Source organism: Hyperolius riggenbachi, chromosome 7, assembly GCF_040937935.1.
Source record: "Hyperolius riggenbachi isolate aHypRig1 chromosome 7, aHypRig1.pri, whole genome shotgun sequence".
Classification (NCBI taxonomy): Eukaryota; Metazoa; Chordata; class Amphibia; order Anura; family Hyperoliidae; genus Hyperolius; species Hyperolius riggenbachi.
The window spans coordinates 138,858,823-138,883,546 of NC_090652.1; the positions used below are offsets into that span (position 1 = coordinate 138,858,823).

The following is a 24,724-nucleotide window of genomic DNA, read 5'->3' on the forward strand; positions in this document are numbered from 1 at the left end:
TTTTATGCTCCGTTCATAGCCTGAGGAAGCTAGATATGCCTGCGAAACGCGTTGCACTTTCTGCAGTATGTGAATAAATATTTGGTTGAACTCTATCAACAGTTTGTTGTGTCTACTTGGAGTACGGAAATCCACAAACTTTTTATCGACTTTTATCCTTTTGGTGCCTCTGTTTGCCTGTACAGGTTGTGATGAAATTTTAAGCAAGTCTAATTCGACGATGTTTCTTATAATGCATGGACTTTTTAAATAGTGATTAAAAGCTATGTTTTATGCATTATACATTGGTACAATGTGATTGTACTATAAACCCCAATTTCCATCTGTTGTCTAACAACGGTTTATTGCTGTTCCTTTGTGTGGTAATTAGGTGGCGGACTGTACAGCCAATATTTTTTTTTTTCAATGCTGTATAATGTTAAACACTGCTCTAACACACCAAATAAGGTAATTTCAGCGCAAGCTGCACTGTGGTAAAATGGGCACTGCATAGACTACAGTTTTAATTGTGGCTATAGCTGCATCCAGAGGGCAATTTGGGCATCAGCAGCACCCAGTAAATATCAGGATTAGTTGGCCGTTGCCCACTAAATAGCAGGAGAGCTGGCAAATTCATAAATCAATACAATGCAAAGCAGGGCTGTGGAGTCGGAGTCGTGGAGTCGGGCAATTTTGGGTGCCTGGAGTTGGAGTCGGGAAAAAATGCACCGACTCCTAATGAATTTGTAACTGTAATTAAAATAGAAAATATGATAAAATGTTCTATTTCTCAGATAATAGTCATTAAAAATAATGTATATATACAGTATATATACAGTAATAGCTGTGCTTAGTCCACAAAAATGAAATAAACCAATCAAAATTAGTTACTTGTGCTGCTTCAATAAAGCAGTCCCCGTATTTTTAAGGTCAGATATACATATCTGATTGTGACTGTATATATGATGTGTACACAGGAATCTCTTATATATACTAAATAACATGTATGCTGTAAGAATAAAGCCTGATGTGTAGCTGTGTCACTAATAGAGATGGTCAATGAGATGGAAATAATTCTGCACTGATGCTGATTTATGCAAATGTATGCACTCCCTTTGCTGATGAAATGAAATAATTTGATATGTTGTTAAAATTTGGTTTAGTGACTACAAATTAAAGGGTACCTGAGACGGATGAAAAGTAAAGTTTTATACATACCTGGGGCTTCCTCCAGCCCCCTTCAGGCTAATCAGTCCCTCGCTGTCCTCCACCACCCGGATCTTCTCCTATGAGTCCTGATAATTCAGCCAGTCAGCGCTGTCCGGCCGCATGCCGCTCCCACAGCCAGGAACATTCTGCACCTGCGCAATAGTGCTGCACAGGTGTAGTATGCTCCTGGCGGTGGAGTGTGTGCATGCGCACTACGCCCGACTGGCTCAAGTACCTGGACTCATAGCAGAAGATCCAGGTGGTGGAGGAGGACAACGAGGGACGGATTATCCTGAAGGCGGCTGGAGGACGCCCCAGGTATGTATAAAACTTAAAATTTCATCAGTCTCAGGTTTACTTTGTTACACAGTAGTACTATACTCTACATATGCACTCCCCACAGAGCTGCAGGGAATCCACTGAGAATGCTGTGCACATTGAACACAGAGGTGTTGTCTGTTTACAATCTCCTCATTCCCCTGCAGAGTACCTGCACATCATTCTTACATGTACCCACACTTACATTGCCTAAGACCTGATAGATGTTCTTTGTTCCGGTTTGTACCTTTTACAAGTACTCTTACCAAGGACTAATTTTAGTCTAAAGGGAATAAATATAGTAGTCTACATATCCTTCTCACTTCAGTTGTCTTGTAAAATTCCTAAGCGTTGGCAGTTATGAGACGAATTTCACGTTACATACTTTTAATCAGCAAAATTGTAATATGCAAATTAGAGGAGTCGGAGTCGAGGAGTCGGAGGAATCCTAAACTGAGGAGTCTGAGTTGGAGTCGGTGGATTTTTGGACCGACTCCACAGCCCTGTTGCAAAGCGAGAAGTTACGATAGATTGAGAAATGATTAATATTCGCCATGTAATTCGTTCATGTTTTTTGATCTACCTTGAGCCTCCGGGTCATCATCGTTACTGTTGACAAACAAAAGAAACCAACACCAACTGCCTTTTTCTGTAAACACACCCACTAAATGTGATAGGTCAAAAGGTTGTTTTTTATATATATATATATATATTTTATTTGCACAGAGGGAGAATACGGCTTGCTTGGTAGTTGAAGATGGCCGTTATTTTCCACAATGCAATGAGGTTAACCGATAAGAAAACTGCAAGGGCCATGGCCCTAACATCATGCCGTGGGAGGGGTTTCACCACAATATCAGCCATACAGATGTCCCTGTTGATCTATTTAACCTTCCAGGCGGTAACCCCCGGGTAAACCGTGCAGGAGGTTTTCTCAGGCCCTGCTGGGCCGATTTGCACAATTTTTGTGTTTGCTCTCTCTGCGTGAGGACATCGATCGCCGATATCCGCCGCGCCGACCCCTTGCGCAGCCTGGCCTATCAGCGCCAGGCAGCGCTGAGGGGTGGATCGGGTCTCCCGATGACATCACGACGTCGGTGACGTCATCCCGCCCCGTCGCCATCCCGCCCCCGTCGCGACGGGGAAACCCTCCAGGAAATCCCGTTCTTTGAACGGGATTTACGATCGAAAAGGGTAGAGGGATGCCGCTGCACAGCGGCTGTCATGTAGCGAGCCCTAGGCTCGCTACATGATTTAAAAAAAAAAATACGAAAAAACGGCTACGCTGCCCCCTGGCGGTTTTTAATAGACCGCCAGGAGGGTTAAAGAAAGGTAATAATTTCTCTTGGGAAAGGGGGTATTGACTAGAATGAAGTTGAATCCGGGGTTAAAGTTCCTCTTTAAAATGTATGGTGCCAATTTACTTTCATGGCACACAGGAAATACGAAGTGCCAAAATGTGTATCACAATATATCCTTCAGGGACTAAATCCAGAAAAAGGAAAAGAGACTGGTTATAAGAGATGGCAAATGGGATGCAAATAACTCCCAAGTTGTATGTAAATTCAATGCAAATGGTGGAAACTTGGATTGGGACCAAGTGTTGATTTTGATTGTCCCAATTCCAAGATGCAGGCAATTCCCATGCATGTCCGAAATATTTGCATCTCATTGACTACTCCTGCTTGGCTATACCTGTCATGGTGCCTGATTTTGCTGGATATGTTTAGAAAGTTAGAGTGCATTAGAAGAACAGATCATTTATAGTTGTCATGCGGTCTTAGCTTTAGACATACTTAATGCAAACCTGATGCTGCCTCAATAGAGGAAAACATCTTGTGACCTTAATGGAACTAGATTTTTTCTTTGTTTTTAACACATTTAACAGTAACAACTGGATCAGTCTCAGCCAGTTGTACATCTTATTTAAAGGGGCATGTGGCGTGTACACAAATGTCAGATTCCAGCTCTTCCTCAGAGAAACACAGCATCCCTGCCAAAAACCCCATCCCAGTTTGGCTTTCTGCCTTCTTCATACCTTCAGTATGGCTGCAGTAGAAAAAAAAAACTACATTTAATGTGTAGAGTGCACGGTGGGGACGCGCTAAGCTTAGCCTGGCACTACATCTGGTCTGTTTTTAATTTGATGTACCTTCTATTTTTCAAGGGATTTTCCTAGGAATTCACATTTCTTTGTATCGCAGCCAATGTTTTTCAGCATGTCTTTGTACTTTATTATGCCTTATTTTCTGCAGTAATAGCAGCTGGGGGCTGACTCTCTAGGACTAGGTAGTTACTTCCATAGGTCAGTTCCTGTGGTGCCACCACAATGGTATTTCCATCAGCAAAACTTCTGCTTTTGTAAACCAAAAACAACACTGAATTGTATTAGCTGCTTTCTTGGCAGTTTGGTACAGGTATCTCATAGGCAAAGTGATTTTTTTTCTTTTTGCATTTTCAGAAGTGGACGAGGCTTTAATCTTAATGAAAGTCAATTAAATTAAATAATGCAGCATAAAGCAAAGTCATTGTTTAGCCCTTACTCATTGCCACTGTAGCTCATTTGCATTCTTCTGCAACTCAATAGCAAGATGTAAGCAATGTGAACTTAGGTACAGAGAGCAGCACTGGGTTTCATTTAATAGCGTTCTCTAAAGTTCCATCAAACCTGGACTGGGTTTGTTTTTTTTTAATTGTTTGCTATTAGGTAACTGTGAAAAAGTGATACTCCAGCTCAGACTCCTGTCAAGTCTCCAAAAAGGATGCGCCTCTAAAAACTCCTACCAAGTCTCCAAGTAGGTTGTGCCTCTAAAAACTCCATCCAAGTCTCCAAAAAGGGTGTGCCTCTGAAAAAAAATAAATAAAAAAAAAAAAAAATCTCCCAAAAATGTGCCTCTAAAAACGTCCTACTGAGTCTCCCAGAATGATGTGCCTATAAAAATTCCTACCAATAGCCTAAAAAAGTGTGTGCCTCTAAAGTTTCTACCAAATCTCCAAAAAAGATGTACCGAAAAAAAAATGGGGCGTCAAGAACCATATGTGCTTTAACCACTTCTCTACCACAGGTTTTTTCCCCTTCAAAAGCTCTTCACATTCATTCGGTAATAACTTTATCACTAATTATAACACTGAAATGATCTATACATTATTTTTTACCGGAAAAACTAGGCTTTCTTTGGGCAGTACTTTATGCTAAGAATTATATTAGTTTATATGGATTTGACAGGGAAGAAGAAGAAAAAAATGAAAAAAATCACCATTTCTCAGCTTTCAGCCATTGTAGTTTAAAAATAAATTGTGCTATTGTAAATAAAACAGACACATTTTATTTGCCAATTTGTCCCGGCTTTTACAATGTTTAAATTGTGTCCCTAGTACAAAGTATGGCGATAATATTTTATTTTGGGTTAGGGGTGAAGGAGTTTCAAAAATAATGAAAATGTGTTTAATGTTCCTATGGTAAGTGAATAATGGTGTATTTGGAAGTAGTTTTACTTTTTGGCCACAAGATGGTGCTATACATACTCAGTTTTCTAAAAATAGAAAACAGAACCAAATATTTATATGTGTTTATAGGTGTTTGTAAACAAGGACGTAGAAAAGCGTGGCAGAAGTTGCTAAGTGGTTAATGGCTGCTGCACATCCTGGACTAAAAAGCATCCAGTCACAATGTTCAGGGTTCTTCTTTAACCACCCTGGCGTTCTGATTAAATCGCCAGGGTGGCTGCGGGAGGGTTTTTTTTAAATAAAAAAAAAACTATTTCATGCAGCCAACTGAAAGTTGGCTGCATGAAAGCCCACTAGAGGGCGCTCCGGAGGCGATCTTCCGATCGCCTCCGGCGCCCAGAATAAACAAGGAAGGCCGCAATGAGCGGCCTTCCTTGTTTTGCTTATATCGTCGCCATAGCGACGAGCGGAGCGACGTCAGCCGACGTCCTGACGTCAGCCGCCTCCGATCCAGCCCTTAGCGCTGGCCGGAACTTTTTGTTCCGGCTGCGCAGGGCTCAGGCGGCTAGGGGGGCCCTCTTTCGCTGCTGCTCGCGGCGAATCGCCGCAGAGCGGCGGCGATCAGGCAGCACACGCGGCTGGCAAAGTGCCGGCTGCGTGTGCTGCTTTTTATTTGACAAAAATCGGCCCAGCAGGGCCTGAGCGGCAGCCTCTGGCGGTGTTGGACGAGCTGAGCTCGTCCAGACCGCTCAGCAGGTTAACATCTCTTCCTTATTTACTGCCGACTTGCTAATATTCTTCATAATTCTTTATATGAGGAAGCAGTGACACTCTAAATGGCTCCATAAGTGCATTAAAGCGATAGCAGTGGCCCACCAGTGTTGTTGCATCTTCCTCCGAATACATCAAAATATAATTTCTCTCGATTCTGTAGTGGGGTCTATCCTCTGTGTCCAAGTACAGAGTTCTTTGTATGAGAACATATTACCACTTTAAATAGCAGTCAAGCACGGTGGTGACACTTTTTTCCAGCAAAGAAAATGTTCAGTTCCTTGGAAATCCTCTGCTCTGTGGTAAATGACCTGGAAGACACAGGCACCACAATCAAATAACAAGTGGGGCACAGTGTTATTGCACCATCTCTCATGTCAGCTAAATCTCATGTTTACATAGGACACAGTGATGTATTAACACATTTTACTGCACTTTAGTGCATCATCCTCTTTGTGACTTATATTTGTAGGAAACCTGAGCCGAGAGGAATATGGAAGCTACTACCTTTTGAGGTAGTTCCTTAGCTATAATGTTTATCTTTTGTCTTCAGTGATGCTTGTCATGTCAGAAACAGGCTTGCCACTAATGGAGTCATAATGCCACATCACTATAATTTTTCGAGATTGGTGGTACACAAGGTATTAAAGGAATAGATAAGGAAACAGCTGGGCAGTAGCATTGTAAATATTGAGTTGTCCCATACTCCTGTCATTTCAAGTTTCCTTTTAAGTCAGGCCATCATATTGTGCTTGAACTTCTGTATTGCTTGTGGACCCCAGTCCACACTGAATCTACATTAGAGCGGGGTGATTATTATAATTGTTTCCAGTTCTAAAACCCTTTAAAAACTGCTGCGTCTTGTCCATATTTCAGCGTGTGAGGAATATTTCAAAAAGGATCAGGTATCTGTAATACTCTGTCTAGCATAAGGCACTGCACATCCTATCGAGCAGGAGGACCAGGTACTATAACAAGGCTACTATAATGGGAGGAGCACCGTAGCGGAAGCAGTATCCATTGGGCCTATAGTGTAGGGAAAAAGACGTCTATTCCTGATTGAAGCAGGAAAAAAAGAAGAAACCGCAAGCCTCAATCACTAAAAAGGAGTATGAGGTTTTATCCTTGGTGCGTAGCCAGCAATGAAGTAGGAAGCATTTACATTCATTCATAAAACACTATAAAAACAAAATATCAGATTAGAGGCTGGCCCCCTGCATTGAGACTTACCCTATACCTCATCACATATAGACGGCCATCACACAATACTATAGTGTGGGTAATGCTAATATGGGGACAGTGTTTTATGTGTTAACACTATAGCAGTGGTGGGGTTCACCAAAATACATGCACTGTAAATTGAGGAAGTAACAAAAAATATATATAATAAATTGTATAATCATGAGGGCATTATAAATGAGAGATTATAATGTGGGGACGCCATATTGGGAACACTGTAATAGCAGATATGCCATGATGGGGGCTCTAGAAAGGGTATATTACAATACGGGAAGTACCATGATGTACAATCGAATTATAGAGGCATCAGAATTTGGACTGTAAAGGTAGCGAGCACTATGAAGTGATGCTGGTGCTTGTAGGTGTTAGGGCCTTTGCTTATTTTTAGGCATTAACTTGTCATGCCTGTACTAAGCCCCATATTTCACAATGAACGTAATCTTAGCTTCACTACATGTGCGTGGAATGTCTGCCACCCAAATAGTTAAATCTCCTAGAAATACCAAACGTTCATTTGTTCTATTTCATACTTTACTGCCTAAAACCTGACTGGTTCCCATGGGCAAAGCAGGCAGCTCTTCTTTACAAGCAATTCTATAAAAGCAGTTTAAAGGACAACTGCAATGAGAGATATTTGGAGGCTGCCATATTTATTTCCTTTTAAACAATACTAGTTGCCTGCCTGTCCTGCCTCCATACTCCTCTCGTCACAGTTGTCCTTTAAAGTGTGTATTTTTCATAACCGTCTCTGAAGAAGCAAGACTTCTTGTTGTTACAGTTCTATTTTTGAGCGAATGATGAGCTTCCCTTCAGAGATGCTGAATTTCTTCTGATAAGCTAAAATGAAATGAACACCTTGTGGCAAACACTTCTGAGAAGTACAAAGATAACAATTTCATCTTTCCTGGAACCTGTGGCAGGTTGTGTGCCACTGCGGTTTATTGTAAGTACAGTGTGGCAGGTCTTCATGGCCAGTGCTGGAAGGAATCACACAGCTTTGTTTAATGCTGTGTCATTTGTTCTCGTTAATTAAAAAGACCATTCTTTTTTTTTTTTTTTTGTCTGTAAGGGTGCTTTTGACTAATGCATTAGTCGTTTTAGTCAGCTACTGAAGTCTCTCTTTTTTTTATTCTTCCTGTTGGGTGAGAACAGTTCCCATCTGCTTCCTCTTCTATAGTGATGTGGTTGTGTTCTACCTGCCCAGGGTTTGTTGATATTTTAACCTACTTTCTCCTTCCCGTAAGGCGTAGAGTTACTGGTACTTGTTCGAGTTACTAGCAGGCTGTGTCTGTGTTCACACCAGGATGGTGTGTAACAACAAAGAGGACAGAACCCAGATCTCTCATTTTAGCTGAAATATACATTTTGAAGGCGTCAGTCTCACTAAAACTTTAGAGACTCACTTTTCCGATATTGTGTTTAACCCCCTCATAACCCAAGGTACTTAAACCCCCATGTGACCACAAGACATTTTATGGTTGGGCCACGTATAAATGAGAATGTATGTATAGCTTTTTTCCTTACCGAGCACATGCAAATTTCCACTACTGGCCCCCATGTATTTTTGGTAATTCTCTGTTTAATGTGTGATTTGGTGGTAGATCTCAACTCTGCAAAACACGAATGATCGGATGCATGCATGTACATTGCACAGGTTGACTTTTGTAAGGGGTCACCTGCTTCCCACATTCACATTTGCTTATAATTATTAGCAGTAAGTGACAGTTGCCATGGTAGTCAATTTTGGCGCTGGAGCTCGGCTGTAATATAGCCGAAATCTGGCTATCGTCGAAGGGGAGCTAGTTGCGGTGCACGAAGTTCGGGTATATTGTATCTGAGCTCCAAGTAGTGCCAGAGATGGCGGCAGTGGTTATAAAGAAGCAGGGATAGCAGTGATGGTTTTTATATAGCGGGGGAAGGTGCACAGATTTTGTCTACAGGCAGGAGAGGTTATATGTAGGGAAGGGGGGATTGGTGTTAGACGTAGGTAAGGTGAGGTTAGTGTTGGGTGTAGGTAGGAGGATATTAGAGCCCGTATCCACTAGAAAGCATAATCGCACTGCGTTTGCGCAAGCTGCTTTTTCTACTCGATGCAATTGCGCCATACAGTCGTCAGGAATTAAATGTGATCATGCCACGAATTGCGCAGGCAGGAGACTGCGTTCAGGCATATAATTAAGCGCACTAATGGAAAATAAGCACAGTGATTCACTTGTAAATCACGGTGCTATCGCGATCAGCAAAACTGTTGTGATCCTCTTTTTAAAGAGTTAGCGTTAGGCACATGTAGCAGAAAGTTAGTGAGAGAGAGAGAGGGGTATGGAAGGTGGGTCAAATTTTGGCAACATTACAGATATTATACTTAGTATTACCAGGCATACAAATTTCTTTGTACCCCTTTTGCGAGATTATTCTGCCAAAAACTGCTGACTTTTTTGTTTTTTCTTTTTTTTGAAACCTTGTCATTTTGATCTTACAAGCTTTATTCAGGAGCCTATGCTGCCATCACTTCAATGCTTATCAGTATATTTAGTGAATTTGCAGTGCAGTAGAGTCACTGTGTAGTATCATTCATGACTGCACTTCACAGCTTTGTGATTTTGCTGTATTAATATTTTCCAGTATAAAACTTTCCTGTTCCCCAGCTTTGGTAAACCCAAACTTTTCTTGCCACTTTGCATGAGCTACTTAGGCACTGAAGTCTATTTTTTTTAAATACATTTTATTAAACAACTGCTGAATGTACAGTACAAAATTTCAGAAGAGACTATACATCCCACGCAGAGGATTGTAAAACAACAGTAACAGCACACAGGTATGCGTAATCAAGTTTACCAGATAAGAAGACAGGATGTACCTTGCATCGCAACAGAAAGCGTACCAATATGCATACAGCAGCACCAGTATATTGAGAAGGGAGGGGCCCGAACAATGGCCAACTCCCTAGCAATACAACTTAGGAAGATGGTTCATACTTAATTATTACCACACTTAGACTGGTCTATAATCGGGGGATCCTGTACCCAACTTGACCATATTTTCCCAAATATAGCAGGGCAATAGCGATGTGAGTAAAGTACTTTTTCAAACTGTATCGCCTTATTAACAAGCAGCCATCAAACCAACAAACGTTGATTCCTGCACATGGTTTATTGCAAGCTTTGGAAACGTTAAGTTTCTTCTTCAGGCATGATACAAAACTGTATCATAACTGTACAATAAGAAGTTTTGAATCACATACAGACTTGTAATCTGACATGATGTCACACAGTTGTACCCCCTTTGCACAACATCCTATCAGACTGAGCCTACAGAATCATATATAAGTCTGTATGTGACTTCTTATTGTACGGGTCTGATCCAGTTCTGTATCATGCCTGAAGAAGAAACGTACCATTTCAATAGCTTGCAGTAAACCATGTACAGTTAGTCTTTAAAGGTATAAATGGAATGAACATTTGTTGGTTTGATGTATTTCTGCTACTCGACTAACCCCGGACCGCACTTCACTTGCCTCATTAACAAGCAAGACCCATTTAGAAAGCGGGTTGCTCGGGCGAAAACAATCTAAGCTTGTTCACACTAATGGAGCTTTTGGTTTTTTTTTTTTTTTCAAGCGCCAGCCCTAAAAGTGCTTGTGCAATGATTCCCTATGAGAGTGTTCCCATCTGAGCGGTTTGATTATGATCCGCTCACCAAAGCGCTGCCTGTACCATTTTTGGGGTGATTTGCCTATAATGGCAGGTACAGGGAAATTGAAAACCCTTAAAAAAGCACTTAGTATAGCGATTTACCAAGCACTTTTAAGAATTAATACATAGTATTTATTTTCCCGGTGACTGAAGTCAGGAAGTGAAAAAAACAGAATCACTCTGCAAAAGCGCTTAGATAAGTGCTTTATAAAAAATTGTAGTGCGCAGGTGAGCGCCGGGAGGCACTAAAAAAAGAAAATCACGCAATGATGTGAACAAGGCCTGTTTTCTTAGCCAGGAACAGGGATTCTCTCAGAAATATTATGTCATAGTGCTGGCCATCTATTCCCTCCATTAGCCCGAAAATACAGAGTTTAGGATTCAGGGCCACAGGGACACCTCCAAAAAAAGACAATCTCTTAATCACCTGGCTCCAAAAATCGTCCACAATCGCAGTGACTTAACTAAGTAGCTTGGGGCCTGGTGCAAGTTTTCATGGGGCCCCAAGCACTGTATTGATATGGAGCCCCAAAATGTATCATTGACAGTTGCAATATCAGAGAGGTGTATTTAGAGTAAGGAAACAGCAGTGCACATATAGAGGTATTATTACCTTACCAGCACAGCACCAATGAAAAGCCAATAAGATGGACCGGTACAATTGCAACTCCTGCATCCCCTATTGCTATGCCACTGCACCATCGGCACTAAAATATATAAAGTTACTACACTGGTCAAAAAAATAAAGGGAACACTTAAACAACACAATGTAACTCCAACTCAACCCCAATTCTGTGAAATCAAACTGTCCACTTAGGTAGCAACACTGATTAGCAATCAGTTTCACATGCTGTTGTGCAAATGGAATAGACAAGAAGTGGAAATTATAGGCAGTTAGCAAGACATCCCCCAATAAAGGAGTGGTTCTGCAGTTCGTGACCACAGACCACTTCTCAGTTCCTATGCTTTCTGGCTGATGAGTTGGTCACTTTTGAATGCTGGTGGCGCTTTCACTCTATTGGCAACATGAGACAGAGTCTGCAACCCACACAAGTGGCTCAGGTGGTGCAGATCATCCAGGATGGCACATCAATGCAAGCTGTAGAAAGGTTTGCCGTGTCTGTCAGCTTAGTGCCCCATTGTTGGTCCTTAGGCCTCCAGACTGCGGCCACGGACTAGGCTGCAATCCGCATCGTCCCCGGTAAACAATGCTCCCCTCCACCGCTGCCAGAGCCTCTCCACCAGAGGAACATCATGGGTGCCAGAAGGCCTGCGCTGCACCATCGTGCCGTGTTTCCCCGTGCCTGCAGCTCCATTTCTGGACTCTAAGCTTCCAGACTGACTGATCACACCAACTAGGCCGCAGTCAGAGGCTAACACGCCACCACTAAAAGGGACACAACTGTCGCCACAAACACGTGGCACGCGCATGTTGCGGCGACAGTTCCACCGTGTGTATGAGGCGCGCGCCACGAACAGTCGCCAGTCAGAGCTGTCGCCAGGCGATTGACGTGGCCATTCGCCGGCAACAGCTGTCGCCGCAACTGTCGCTAGTCCGCCATGCGTACTGCGTGTATGCGTAACTAGCGACAGCAACCCATACTCCATGAACGGAGCTTCCGGCGGGGGGGAGGAACCTTGGGCGACAGCTTCCTCCGCGCCTCTGTCCCTCTGTGCGCCGTGTGTACAGCTGCTGCACAGAGGGACCTGGCGACAAACTGTCGCTGCTTTTTTTTTTTTTTTTTTTTTTTTTTTGTCTCTTGTGAGACATCTGTGCCTCGTGTGTATGAGGCTTGAGACCGTTAACCAGCCACCAGCCAGCTACAGCACTGCTGCCATCCCCAGGGATGCTCTTTGTTTTTCATCTGCTCTTCTTTTTCCGAGGTGGTCTTTGTGAGACATCCAAATTAGCTGCAAAGCTGTCGAATGCGGCAACTCCGCTCACATAGCCCTAGATGACCCCTCGGGACCCACCAACTAGGCCGCAGTCAGAGGCTAACACGCCACCACTAAAAGGGACACAACTGTCGCCACAAACATGTGGCACGCGCATGTTGCGGCGACAGTTCCACCGTGTGTATGAGGCGCGCGCCACGAACAGTCGCCAGTCAGAGCTGTCGCCAGGCGATTGACGTGGCCAATCGCCGGCAACAGCTGTCGCCGCAACTGTCGCTAGTCCGCCATGCGTACTGCGTGTGTATGCGGAACTAGCGACAGCAACCCATACTCCATGAACGGAGCTTACGGCGGGGGGGAGGAACCTTGGGCGACAGCTTCCTCCGCGCCTCTGTCCCTCTGTGCGCCGTGTGTACAGCTACTGCACAGAGGGACCTGGCGACAAACTGTCGCTGTTTTTTTTTTGTCTCTTGTCAGACATCTGTGCCTCGTGTGTATGAGGCTTGAGACCGTTAACCAGCCAGCTACAGCACTGCTGCCATCCCCAGGGATGCTCTTTGTTTTTCATCTGCTCTTCTTTTTCCAAGGTGGTCTTTGTGAGACATCCAAATTAGCTGCAAAGCTGTCGAATGCGGCAACTCCGCTCACATAGCCCTAGATGACCCCTCGGGACCCTCCACTATGCCCTGTGTGTAATTTGCTATATGTATTGTGTACTTGCTACTGCATGTAATGTTATTGCTGCTTTGCGTTCTGCTGCATCATCACCGACCCTGTATGCGCCAAAAACAATTCCGGGTACAACCCCAATTGTACTTGGCGAAATAATGCATTATGCAGAATGGCAGGCACAGACTACGGTTTCTTGCAGCCTATAGCATTGTCAGTCTGTGGGACAACATGTGGCCAGTATGTGGGCACCTAACCAGTTAATTTCACTGAGTAAAATATGGATTTGTATTATTCTGTATGTGGTTACACTTGTAATGGTGATGTGAGGTACCTAGTTAACAGAACCAGCAGATTTTTATATACCAGCCGAATTAAAGCAATCTAAAAGACCTGTAGAGACATGCTACAAAATACTGACAGGCAGTCCCCTTCTAGAAAACCGGTTCCATTGCGGGGGTTTGTTTGTAAGTTGAATTAGTTTGTAAGAAAAGTCGTACAGGAATGTGAATAAATCATTTACTTTCGGACTACTCTAGATTTGGACGTACAGTATAGTCCAGGGGTCAGGGGGTCTTTTTGGCTGAGAGAGCCATAAACGCCACATATTTTAAAATGTAATTCTGTGAGAGCCATACAATATGTTTCAAACTGGAACAGTGCACATGCGCAGTAGAGGGCTCATGTCCCTGTTGCCTTTTTGATGTGTGTACAGTTGATCCGCCAGGCAGCGGAAGTGTCAGACACGTCTTCAGCTTCTCTTGGGTTTCAGCAACATCAGCAATTTTCCCGAGAGCCAGACAGGAGAAATATCGACTAACAGCTTGTACAATTAGCTAGCTGACTTGAGGGTTGATTCACTTCATAGGACGAGATCCCGCACTTTGGCCCAATAGGCTGCCTGTCAAGTGACAGGCAGCCTATTGGGCCAATCAAAGTGCGGGGAACTCGTCCTACAAAGTCACTGGACCTGATAGGGTCCAGAGTGGGACAATTAAAGCAGCTTTTCCTTTTGGGGGTAGTGTGAGTAAGTTAGTAGTACATACTACAGCAGTAGCGTGCCTACTTTGAAAATTTTACTTGCGCCGCCACACTAGGCTGCACTTCTTGAGCTGTGTAGCTTAATGAATCAACCCCTAACTGTGAGCCAGATGTAGCCATCAAAAGAGCCACACCTGGCTCCCGAGTCATAGGTTTCCTATCCCTGGTATAGTCAGTGTTGTTTTCAGCTCTCAACAGTTTACACAATACAATATTGTCAAGTAATATTAATAACAAATATTTAGCAACAAAAACAGAACTGAATATGTTTTTACATGAGGACAACCTTGTGTGTATGAAATGTTTGTAACTCAAGATATTTGTTAGTAGGGCACTATTTGTATTACAGTATCTTAAAATTGAGATTTAAAGAGGCACTGTAGTGACAAATAAGTAGGATGTAGTAAATTATTCTGGAGACCCACTTTTACATTAATTTTCCTGGTATGGGCATTAGAAACACTTCATATATGTATATATTGCTGCATATTGGCATTTAGCCCCACCCTCCCAGTGACGTTTTGCATAGGATGATTAGCTGTGTGAAATCCCCCTCCCCCACCCCCCCCCCCACCCCCCCTTCACCACCACCGACAACCATAGAAGTCTGTGAGACCAGCAATACTTTGTACTGGCTTCAGAACTCTCAGTAACCAAGCATTCTCCAAAGATCACCTGACAAGACTAAAAATATCGTCACCTGTGAGTAATTTATAAATGAATATTGCAAAAGAAAAAAAAGTAATTTTATTCATTACATTGCTTTGCCTAAATAGTTTTTGTATCCTTTTCTTATGTTGTGATTATTTTTTATGCCTTCGTATAGACTGACGCCAGTATTCGTTGCTTCATTAAACCACAAGAATCTCTAGAGAAATCCCTGGAGATAAATCGGCAGAGGGGAAGAAAGAAGCAACAGAAGAGGCCCAACTATAAAAATGTTGGTGAGGAGGAAGAAGAGGAGAAGCCAGCTGATGATTCTCAGGAAGACCCAGAGAAAGGGAAGGCAGGAGAAAGTACCTCCAAAGGGGCCAAAGGAACTGGAGATACAGAAGGTGAGACACAATTACCACCATGTTATATAAGGCCTCATCCACACATTTTTCTTTTTTTTCCAGCACAAAGTCATGCATTAGCTATGGCTGCTCATGTAAATCAATAGGTTGGTTCACTACCAATGCTTTTTTGTTAATGGGTGAAAAAAAGTCAAGTTCAGTTTTTACTGCTGCTAAGCAGGCACATATTTTATTGCGCACAAACGCATGTGAAATTTATTGGTAATTTTGCATGTAGTACAACGTAGTACAACAGTGTGTATGCAGCCTGTAAAGATCATTACCCTTCAGCAAAGAAATGGTACTGGATTTCTCTCCCAGCATGCCTCTGCAGATTCCTGCACGCATAATCATGTGATCCGAGAAGTGGGAAAAGGAGCAAAAGCACTCCAATAGTGCAATAATCTTTTTTAATAAATATTCGCAAAGGTAAAGTTGTACTTACGGTACATCAGTGTAAAGTTAAAAGCGCTTGTAGTCTGCCCCCACGTCTCAAATATCCATCTGGGGGTCTGACCAGGTCCTAGGATTGCGATGGTGTTTCCCCGACAAATGCATCCGGGGGTGCTGGAGATGCAGGGGCATGGCCTCTACTTGTCTGTGCCATCACCTCACTACCAGTTTCGTCATTTGCCACGCCTTCTTCAGGTGACGTGGCGGCTATGGGACACAATTAAAGTAATCTCAGCTTAGGACTGCTTAATAAGGGTGGCGGAGCAATGTGCGCAGTTATAAACAGGAGGGGCTGAGAGGAATGAGAAGCACTTTTGGTAAAAAGTGGGCGGCCACACTCAGTTTTAACCCCTTACGTAAAGAATATTAAAAATTAAATTCAAAATACTAATACAATGATTAAATGTGCATACAAATACTGTACATGAATAAATAGTCATCAGTGAATACATAGATAAATGCATACATTACAAATATTAAAAATGTACCGCTAAAAGTACAGGTATATACATAATGATATTAAAGACAATTAAGATAGAATTAAAAATTAAACATAAATTCAGTGGGACATCATACTGTTCTTTTAATGTTGATTCGCTGGAACACAAGTACCCAGCTCACCCGATGGGTACCCACAGTGTCTCAGCGGCGATGCAGTGCGGTTACCGCACCGCATTGCATAACACTGCTTAACACCCCATGGCATCGCGTCGCACATAAATTTATAGCATCAGTAGCTATGGTTATGCGCCAGCGGTTGGAGGTGGCTTACTGGAGAAGTAAGTAATAGTAATGGCAATATTGTGTGGGGGAACTGAAGAGAAATGACGCAACAATCACATCGCTCCACACCACGTAACGCCGGGGGCGCCATAAGGGGAGATGCAGGGCACGCCCACGATCTACCGGAGGGAAGAACGGGAGCCCTGGTTGACAGCGGAACCGTGCGTTCTGCCTGAGAGCAGCCGGGGTATGTTTGTAAGCCCAGATCCCACCCAGTTTATGTGCATCTTTAATAATAGTGCTTATAGAGTGCGCTGCCCCTTCCCAAATGTTCAATCATACAAACAGTTCTCTCCAGTGCTTCCTCAACTGTCCACAGTCCAAGTCCAGATGCTCCCAGGAAATTCTCCCGTTATCGGCACAGTTCATATACAAAAGAGAAACAGAAACACATAGTGCGATCCGTTTGAGTTGGAACTATATAGGGACCAACACCCTATGGGGTCCGGTTGTGCAGCTTGATTTTATGGGGTCACCTCAAAAACCGTGGTAATTGACCAACAAATGGCACGCTCACCTGGTTGTAAGGCTGCCTAGCCCTACAGACAGCAACTGCGCTTAGGGGGTTAATCCAGCTCCTTTTCCAACGTTATGTGGTGCATCCAATCTCAAACAAAACAATGAAAAACTATCATAGTGCAATCCTGTTTATACAGCAAGTAAGTATCCAACCGCTACCCGTATAAATCTCCTGCTCACCCTCTACTACCGCTGTCCACACTCACAGACAGCTGTCCACGTTTTTAAGGGTGTGCAATCTCAGTCTCCAGGCTTCAGTTTGTGATCCACCTCCACAGTCTGATGGCAGGGTATCAAGCATACATCTACAACTAAAAGGCTTCCAATAGTGTAAAATCCACGATTTATTGTATAAAACACAAGAATTGTACTCACAAACATCAGGATAAAAAGCGCTTTGTATAATAAGAACACTCAGAGGACGTCTCCTCCTGCTGCTGGTCGCTTCCCTTCCAGGCTCCGCCCTACGCGTTACGTCATACGACTCATCAGGGGCCCTTTTAGTTGTAGATGTATGCTTGATACCCTGCCATCAGACTGTGGAGGTGGATCACAAACTGAAGCCTGGAGACTGAGATTGCACACCCTTAAAAACGTGGACAGCTGTCTGTGAGTGTGGACAGCGGTAGTAGAGGGTGAGCAGGAGATTTATACGGGTAGCGGTTGGATACTTACTTGCTGTATAAACAGGATTGCACTATGATAGTTTTTCATTGTTTTGTTTGAGATTGGATGCACCACATAACGTTGGAAAAGGAGCTGGATTAACCCCCTAAGCGCAGTTGCTGTCTGTAGGGCTAGGCAGCCTTACAACCAGGTGAGCGTGCCATTTGTTGGTCAATTACCACGGTTTTTGAGGTGACCCCATAAAATCAAGCTGCACAACCGGACCCCATAGGGTGTTGGTCCCTATATAGTTCCAACTCAAACGGATCGCACTATGTGTTTCTGTTTCTCTTTTGTATATGAACTGTGCCGATAACGGGAGAATTTCCTGGGAGCATCTGGACTTGGACTGTGGACAGTTGAGGAAGCACTGGAGAGAACTGTTTGTATGATTGAACATTTGGGAAGGGGCAGCGCACTCTATAAGCACTATTATTATTGATGAGATGTATATGTAGCATCGTTTTGAGTTGCAGCAAGCCTAGATATAGAGGGGAGAGTGAGAAGAGGGGAGCGCAATTGACAAAACCATATATGTGCATCTTTACTTCCTGGCTGGAGCCATATCGATAATAAAATTTGTGACTAGGCTCACTGCTCATTTAAAGGGAATTAACTAAAACATTGCAGAAACCATAACACAGGGCAAGTACCCAACTAGGTATATCCCAGTCCTTGGTTACAATCCATGAAACATGTCTGATTAATTTCTCTTTCTATATTTTGTCCTACTTTTTAATGTGACGGCGTTGCTTCACACCTATTCGTTACATACAGATTTTACAACTGTCAAATTACAAGCTAGATTTGTACACCTAAAAAGGAGCGTTAACCCAGGGTTGAACTTCATCCCAATCCGTAGCTGATACCCCCTTTCCCATGAAGCCATGGCCCTGACAGTTTCCTGTCTGTGAATCTCATTGCATTGTGGGAAATAACTGCTGTTTTCAACTATCCTGCAAGCAGTGTACGGTATATATTGCCTATCACATTGTTAGTGGCTGCAACACCAACAGTTGTGTTGAGTTAAATGTTGCCTGGTTAGGCACATGAGAGCAGCATTATTCAATACAAAAGGGGGACGTACAGTTCTGTTCAAAATTATTCAACCCCCAATGCTGTGAAGGGTTTTAGGGAATTTAGTGTACATTTGTAATTGTGTTCAGAATGAAATCTTACAAGGACTTTTTAAAGAACCAAATGCAAATAAAATTACATCAATTGTTTTTGTAATACAGTATTAAATGTTTTTTTTTGTGATTTCTTCATTGACACAATTATTTAACCCCTTAACCACTTAAGGACCGCCCCCAGCCGATGGGCGGCGGCAAAGTCCGGGCCCAAACGACCGCAATACGCCCATCGGCGGGGGCGGCTGCGGGAGTAGCTATGCGGCGATCGCGTCATTTGTGATGTGATCAGCCGCCGGGGACTGGCTCCGCCCACCGCTCGCTGTAACCCGCCGGCCGTTCGGAAGCACCTGCGGGTTACTAGCTGCCCGATCGCCGCACGGAAAGTGTATAATAGGCTTTGTAATGTATACAAAGCCTATTATACTGGCTGCCTCCTGCCCTGGTGGTCCCAGTGTCCGAGGGACCACCAGGGCAGGCTGCAGCCACCCTAGTCTGCACCCAAGCACACTGATTCCCCCCCCCTGCCCCCTGATCGCCCACAGCACCCCTCAGACCCCCCCCCCCTGCCCACCCCCCAGACCACTGTTTGCACCCATCACCCCCCTAATCACCCATCAATCACTCCTTGTCACTATCTGTCAACGCTATTTTTTTTTTTAGTCCCTAATCTGCCCCCTACTCCCTTCTGATCACCCCCCCCCCCTCAGATTCTCCCCAAACCCCCCCCCCCCCCAGACCCCCCCCCCCCCCGTGTACTGTATGCATCTATCCCCCCTGATCACCTGTCAATCACCCGTCAATCACCCGTCAATCACCCCCTGTCACTGCCACCCATCAATCAGCCCCTATCACCACCTGTCACTGTTACCCATCAGATTAGACCCTAATCTGCCCCTAGGGCACCCAATCACCCGCCCACACCTCAGAACGCCCTCAGACCCCCCCTTATCAATTCGCCAGTGCAATATTTACATCTGTTATTCCCTGTAATAACCCACTGATCACCTGTCAATCACCCATCAATCACCCCCTGGCACTGCCACCCATCAATCACCCCCTGGCACTGCCACCCATCAATCAGCCCCTAACCTGCCCCTTGCGGGCAATCTGATCACCCACCCACACCAATAGATCGCCCGCAGGTCCGACATCAGATCACCTCCCAAGTGCAGTGTTTACATCTCTTCTCTCCTCTAAACACCCACTAATCACCCATCAATCACCCCCTATCACCACCTGTCACTGTTACCCATCAGATTAGACCCTAATCTGCCCCTAGGGCACCCAATCACCCGCCCACACCTCAGAACGCCCTCAGACCCCATCCCTGATCACCTCGCCAGTGCATTGCTTGCATCTATTTCCCCCCTCTAATCACACCTTGAGACACCCATCAATCACCTCCTGTCACCCCCTAGCACACCTACCCATCAGATCAGGCCCTAATTTGCCCCGTGTGGGCTCCTGATCACTCGGCCAAACCCTCAGATCCCCCTCAGACCCCCTTCCGATCACCTCCCCAGTGCATTGATTGCATCTATTTTCCCCTCTAACCGCCCCCTGAGACACCCATCAGTCACCTCCTGTCACCCCCCTAGCACTCCTATCCATCAGAACAGGCCCAATACATCCTGTCATCTAAGAGGCCACCCTGCTTATGACCGGTTCCACAAAATTTGCCCCCTCATAGACCACCTGTCATCAAAATTTGCAGATGCTTATACCCCTGAACAGTCATTTTGAGGCATTTGTTTTCTAGACTACTCCTCGCGGTTTAGGGCCCCTAAAATGCCAGGGCAGTATAGGAACCCCACAAGTGACCCCATTTTAGAAAGAAGACACCCCAAGGTATTCTGTTAGGTGTATGATGAGTTCATAGAAGATTTTATTTTTTGTCAAAAGTTAGCGGAAATTGGATTTTTATTGTTTTTTTCACAAAGTGTCATTTTTCACTAACTTGTGACAAAAAATAAAATCTTCTACGAACTCACCATACCCCTAACGGGATACCTTGGGGTGTCTTCTTTCTAAAATGGGGTCACTTGTGGGTTTCCTATACTGCCCTGGCATTTTAGGGGCCCTAAACCGTGAGAAGTAGTCTAGAAAACAAATGCCTCAAAATGACCTGTGAATAGGACGTTGGGCCCCTTAGCGCACCTAGGCTGCAAAAAAGTGTCACACATGTGGTATCGCCATACTCAGGAGAAGTAGTATAATGTGTTTTGTGGTGTAATTTTACACATACCCATGCTGGGTGGGAGAAATCTCTCTGTAAATGGACAATTGTATGTAAAAAAAAAATCAAAAATGTCATTTACAGAGATATTTCTCCCACCCAGCATGGTTATATGTAAAAATACACCACAAAACACATTATACTACTTCTTCTGAGTACGGCGATACCACATGTGTGACACTTTTTTGCAGCCTAACTGTGCTAAGGGGCCCAAAGTCCAATGAGTACCTTTAGGATTTCACAGGTCATTTTGAGACATTTGGGTTCAAGACTACTCCTCACGGTTTAGGGCCCCTAAAATGCCAGGGCAGTATAGGAACCCCACAAGTGACCCCATTTTGGAAAGACTACACCCCAAGGTATTCCGTTAGAAGTACGGTGAGTTCATAGAAGATTTTATTTTTTGTCACAAGTTAGCGGAAATTGATATGTATTGTTTTTTTTTCACAAAGTGTAATTTTCCGCCAACTTGTGACAAAAAAAAAATCTTCTATGAACTCACCATACTCCTAACAGAATACCTTGGGGTGTCTTCTTTCTAAAATGGGGTCACTTGTGGGGTTCCTATACTGCCCTGGCATTTTAGGGGCCCTAAACCGTGAGGAGTAGTCTAGAAAACAAATGCCTCAAAATGACCTGTGAATAGGACGTTGGGCCCCTTAGCGCACCTAGGCTGCAAAAAAGTGTCACACATGTGGTATCGCCGTACTCAGAAGAAGTAGTATAATGTGTTTTGGGGTGTATTTTTATACATACCCATGCTGGGTGGGAGAAATCTCTCTGTAAAAAAGTGTAAAAAAAAATCAAATAATTGTCATTTACAGAGATATTTCTCCCACCCAGCATGGGTATGTGTAAAAATACACCCCAAAACACATTATAATACTTCTCCCGAGTACGGCGATACCACATGTGTGGCACTTTTTTGCACCTTAACTGCGCTAAGGGGCCCAAAGTCCAATGAGTACCTTTAGGATTTCACAGGTCATTTTGCGACATTTGGTTTCAAGACTACTCCTCACGGTTTAGGGCCCCTAAAATGCCAGGGCAGTATAGGAATCCCACAAATGACCCCATTTTTGAAAGAAGACACCCCAAGGTATTCCGTTAGGAGTACGGTGAGTTCATAGAAGATTTTATTTTTTGTCACAAGTTAGCGGAAAATGACACTTTGTGAAAAAAAAAAATTAAAATCAATTTCTGCTAACTTGTGACAAAAAAAAAAAAAATCTTCTATGAACTCACCATACTCCTAACGGAATACCTTAGGGTGTCTTCTTTCTAAAATGGGGTAATTTGTGGGGTTCCTATACTGTCCTGGCATTTTAGGGGCCCTAAACCGTGAGGAGTAGTCTTGAAACTAAATTTCTCAAAATGACCTGTGAAATCCTAAAGGTACTCATTGGACTTTGGGCCCCTTAGCGCAGTTAGGGTGCAAAAAAGTGCCACACATGTGGTATCGCCGTACTCAGGAGAAGTAGTATAATGTGTTTTGGGGTGTATTTTTCCACATACCCATGCTGAGTGGGAGAAATATCTCTATAAATAGACAATTGTGTGTAAAAAAAAAAAAAAAAATTGTCATTTACGGAGATATTTCTCCCACCCAGCATGGGTATGTGTAAAAATACACCCCAAAACACATTATACTACTTCTCCTGAGTACGGCAATACCACATGTGTGGCACTTTTTTGAAGCTTAACTGCGCTAAGGGGCCCAAAGTCCAATGAGCATCTTTAGGCTTTACAGGGGTGCTTACAATTAGGCACCCCCCAAAATGCCAGGACAGTGAACACACCCCACAAATGACCCCATTTTGGAAAGTAGACACTTCAAGGTATTCAGAGAGGAGCATAGTGAGTCCGTGGCAGATTTCATTTTTTTTTGTCGCAAGTTAGAAGAAATGGAAACTTTTTTTTTTTTTTTTTGTCAGAAAGTGTCATTTTCCGCTAACTTGTGACAAAAAATAAAATCTTCTATGAACGCACCATGCCTCTCACTGAATACTTTGGGATGTCTTCTTTCCAAAATGGGGTCATTTGGGGGGTATTTGTACTATCCTGGAATTTTAGCCCCTCATGAAACCTGACAGGTGCGCAGAAAAGTCAGAGATGCTTGAAAATGGGAAAATTCACTTTTGGCACCATAGTTTGTAAACTCTATAACTTTTACCCAATCCAATAAATATACACTGAATGGTTTTTTTTTTAATCAAAGACATGTAGCAGAATAACTTTCGCGCTCAAATGTATAGGAAATTTTACTTTATTTGAAAAATGTCAGCACAGAAAGTTAAAAAAAATCATTTTTTTGCCAAAATTCATGTCTTTTTTGCTGAATATAATAAAAAGTAAAAATCGCAGGAGGAATCAAATAGCACCAAAAGAAAGCTGTATTAGTGACAAGAAAAGGAGGTAAAATTCATTTAGGTGGTAGGTTGTATGAGCGAGCAATAAACCGTGAAAGCTGCAGTGATCTGAATGGAGAAAAAGGCTCTGGTCCTTAAGGGGCGAAAAGACTGTGGTCCTCAAGTGGTTAAAGACTACCACTCTTAAGAACAGAGGTTCATTCAAGTGTTTTCGATCAGGTATTAAAAACACCTGTGGATGTTAACGAGCAGCAATCAAGCATAATGAGCACCAATTAGGCAGATTTAAAATGACTGTGATACTCAGCTCCTTCTAGACATTTACTGGTGTGTTTACAAACATGGTGAAGTCAAGAGACTGTTCCAGGAAGACAAGAAGGAGGTGATTTATCTTCACTGGAAGGGCAATGGCTATAAGAAGATTGCAAAGATGTTAAACATACCAAGAAAAAACATAGGAAGCATCATTCGCAAATTCAAGGCAAAGGGCACTGTTGAAACGCTACCTGGTCGTGGCAGAAAGAAGATGCTGTCTTCGACTGCTGTGCGCTACCTGATTCGCAAAGTGGAGAAAAGTCCCCGTGTGACTTCTGAGGAACTGAAAAAAGATTTGTCAGATGCGGGTACTGAAGTTTCAGCTCAGACAATAAGGCTCACACTGCGTAATGAAGACCTCCATGCCAGAACTCCCAGGCGCACCCCCTTGCTGTCTCTAAAGAATAAGAAGAGTCGACTACAGTATGCCAAAAGTCATGTGGACAAACCACAAAAGTTGGTGCTAGTCTACTTTAGGGGACCCACCGCAAAGGACATGCGTAGCTACCCGGGGATATAAGGCTTGTGGGGGTTTCAACAAGCAAACGGAAGCCATTTGTTCCGTTTTGCAGCCCAGCTGAAAGTGTCTATGGGGATTTGCGGTGGGTTCCCTAAAGTAGACTAGCGCCGCCATTTGTTCCGTTTTGCAGCCCAGCTGAAAGTGTCTATGGGGATTTGCGGTGGGTCCCCTAAAGTAGACTAGCGCCCAAAAGTTTTGGGATAGTGTTCTGTGGACTGATGAAACAAAATTAGAACTGTTTGAGCCCATGGATCAACGCTATGTTTGGAGGAGGAAGAACAAGGCCTATGAAGAAAAGAACACCTTGCCTACTGTGAAGCATGGTGGGGGTCAATCATGCTTTGGGGCTGTTTTGCTTCTGCAGGTACAGGGAAGCTTCAGCGTGTGCAAGGTACCATGAATTCTCTTCAGTAC

The 24,724-nt window shown here is 43.6% G+C and overlaps 1 protein-coding gene across 3 annotated transcripts in view; it reads left to right on the forward strand.

Annotated features, from left to right (window-relative positions):
• The window catches only part of CLEC16A (C-type lectin domain containing 16A), a 369,068-nt gene that overhangs the window by 123,653 nt on the left and 220,691 nt on the right, over positions 1–24,724 (forward strand). For all 3 annotated transcript variants that reach the window (XM_068244692.1, XM_068244690.1, XM_068244691.1), the window contains exon 10: positions 15,088–15,316. In XM_068244692.1, coding sequence (XP_068100793.1) covers positions 15,088–15,316 — 229 coding nt within the window. The remainder of the gene's footprint in view (positions 1–15,087; positions 15,317–24,724) is intronic.